Source organism: Acanthisitta chloris, unplaced genomic scaffold (assembly GCF_000695815.1).
Source record: "Acanthisitta chloris isolate BGI_N310 unplaced genomic scaffold, ASM69581v1 scaffold17588, whole genome shotgun sequence".
Lineage (NCBI taxonomy): Eukaryota > Metazoa > Chordata > Aves > Passeriformes > Acanthisittidae > Acanthisitta > Acanthisitta chloris.
The window spans coordinates 1899-4512 of record NW_008685548.1 but is presented as its reverse complement, the minus strand read 5'-3'; the positions used below and the strand labels follow the sequence as shown (position 1 = coordinate 4512).

The 2614-nt window shown below is 59.3% G+C and overlaps 1 protein-coding gene across 1 annotated transcript; it reads left to right on the top strand.

Moving 5' to 3' along the window:
- Nucleotides 1–66: 66 nt before the first annotated feature.
- LOC103807092 (poly(U)-binding-splicing factor PUF60) lies at nucleotides 67–1718 on the top strand (the record flags this gene model as incomplete). Its single annotated transcript, XM_009079810.1, has 2 exons — nucleotides 67–302; nucleotides 1419–1718. Coding segments are annotated over 2 exons (536 nt in total), but the record flags the coding sequence as incomplete, so codon positions are not given.
- Nucleotides 1719–2614: the final 896 nt, after the last annotated feature.

Here is a 2614-nt window from a genome sequence, read left to right as displayed (position 1 = left end):
ACAGGACACTCCCCAGGGGTGACCCAACCCCCTCAGGTGTGACCCACCCCCCTGCTCTCTGCCCAGGTGTGACCCCTGCCCGGCCGCCCATCCCGGTGACCATCCCTCAGGTGGGGGTGGTGAATCCCATCCTGGCCTCTCCACCCGCCCTGGGACTGGTGGAGGTGAAGAAGGAGAAGGAGGAGGAGGAGGTGTTCCCCGAGTCGGAGCGGCCGGAGATGCTGAGTGAGCAGGAGCACATGAGCATCTCGGGCAGCAGCGCGCGCCACATGGTCATGCAGAAGCTGCTGCGCAAGCAGGAGGTGAGCACAGGCCCATTCCAGCCTCATCCCAGGCTTTTCTCCTCATTCCAGCTCCGTTCCAGGGTTTTCTCCTCAGGTTGTGTGGCACAAAGATGTTGCAGGAGGCTCTGAGCTCAGGGTGGTGACAGTCACTGCTCTGTCTTCAGGATCTTACGAGAGATGGAGGGACAGGGCACCCTGGAAAAGTGGAGATTTAGATGAGATACTGGGAAGGAATTCCTGGCTGGAAGGGTCGGGACTGTGTGCAGTATTCCAGGTGGGACCTCACGAGAGTAGAGTAGAGGGGGAGAATGGGGGAGAAAGCCAGGTTGGATGAGCCTTGAGCAACCTGCTCTGGAGGGAGGTGCCCCTGCCCAGGGCAGAAGCTGCTCCACAAGCAGGAGGTGAGGAGAGGCCCATTCCAACCTCATTCCAGGCTTTTCTCCTCATTCCAGGGTGACTCCTCAGGTTAGTGTGGCACAAACATGTTGCAGGTAGCTCCAGGCTCAGGGTGGTGACAGTCACTGCTCTGATCTCCTGGCAGTGGGTGGAGGGACAGGATGCAGGGAATGGCTTCACCATGGAAAAGTGGAGATTTGGGTGGGATATTGGGCAGGAATTCCTCCCTGGGAGGGTGCTGAGGGGCTGGGAGGAGCCTCTGGCACAGGTTGGACAGAGAAGCTGAGGCTGCTCCATCCCTGGGAGTGTTCCAGGCCGGGTTGGATGGGCTTGGAGCAACCTGAGCTGGTGGGAGGTGTCCCTGGGTGACACTGGATGAACTTTAAGGTCCTTTCAACCCATCCCATTCCATGATTCTGGAGCTTCTCTGCCCTGGATCCAGGCTGGGAGAGCTGGGGTTGTCCAACCTGGAGGAGAAAAGCTCCAAGGAGACCTCAGAGCCTCTTCCAGTGCCTCGGGGGCTCCAGCCTGACCCTCCCAGCCAGCAGCAGATGGATCTGTGTGTGCTTTGGTTGCCCTGGAAGGACACTTGGGACACCCCTGAGATCCTGAACCGCAGTGGATCCCGTGGGATGTGTCTGGACTGACCCAGCACTGGGATTTGGGAGTGCTGTGTGGTCTGTGAAGGTCTCATCTCCACATGTCCATGCCCTAACTCCCTCACCCCTTCCCTTGCAGTCCACGGTGATGGTTCTCCGCAACATGGTGGACCCCAAGGACATCGATGACGACCTGGAGGGAGAAGTGACGGAGGAATGCGGCAAATTTGGGGCTGTGAACAGAGTCATCATCTACCAGGAGAAGCAAGGGGAGGAGGAGGACGCCGAGATCATCGTCAAGATCTTTGTGGAGTTCTCCATGGCCTCTGAGACTCACAAGGCCATCCAGGCCCTCAACGGGCGCTGGTTCGCGGGCAGGAAGGTGGTGGCTGAGGTCTACGACCAGGAGAGGTTCGACAACAGCGACCTGTCGGCATGAACTCGGAGCCCAGGGCTCAGCTGAGCTTGGATCACAGGGATCAGTCCAGCCCTGATCCCAGGGGCCAATCCAGCCCTGATCCCAGAGGTCAGTCCAACTGTGCTCCCAGGGCTTGGCTGAGCTCTGGTCCCAGGGATGAATCCAGCTCTGCTCCTAGAGGTCAATCCAGCTCTGATCCCAGGGATTGGCTGAACTTGGATCCCAGGGGTCAGCCCAGCTCTGCTCCCAGGGCTTGGCCAAGCCCAGATCCAAGGGATGAATCCAACCCTGCTCCCAGGGGTCAATCCAGCTCTGATCCCAGGGCTTGGCTAAGCTCAGATCCAAGGGATGAATCAAGCTCTGCTCCCAGGGTTGAATCCAACTCTGCTCCCAGGACTTGGCCAAGTTTGGATCCCAGGGATCAGACCATCCCAGCTCTGAGGGATCAATCCATCCCAGCTCCAAGGGCTCAGCCCATCGCAGGTCTGAGAGATTGGCCCATCCCAGCTCCAAGGGATCAATCCATCCCAACTCCAAGGGATCTGCCAAGCTCAGCTCTGAGGGGATCAATCCAGCTCTGCTCCAAGGACTTGTCCAGGCTCAGCCCTGGCCCTGCCCTGTGCCTGCCAAGGCTTTTGTGCCGTGTGGGAAGGACATTCCAGGGGGGAAGAGGCTGAAACGTGGGATAAAAGAGCAAGGAAAGCTGAGTGGGCTCAGTGTGTGTCTGTGGGACAGGGAGGGTACTGGGCTGGAACCTGCCCAACTGGGACCAGTGACACCTCCTGCCCCTGACTGGGACCAGTCTGGGACCTCCCCACACCAGTTTGGCACCAGTTTAACACCTCCTCAGCCCAGTCTGGCCCCTCCTGGGTGCAGTGTGGGTTGGATGAGTGGGTGAGGTGGGACACAGGGATGGG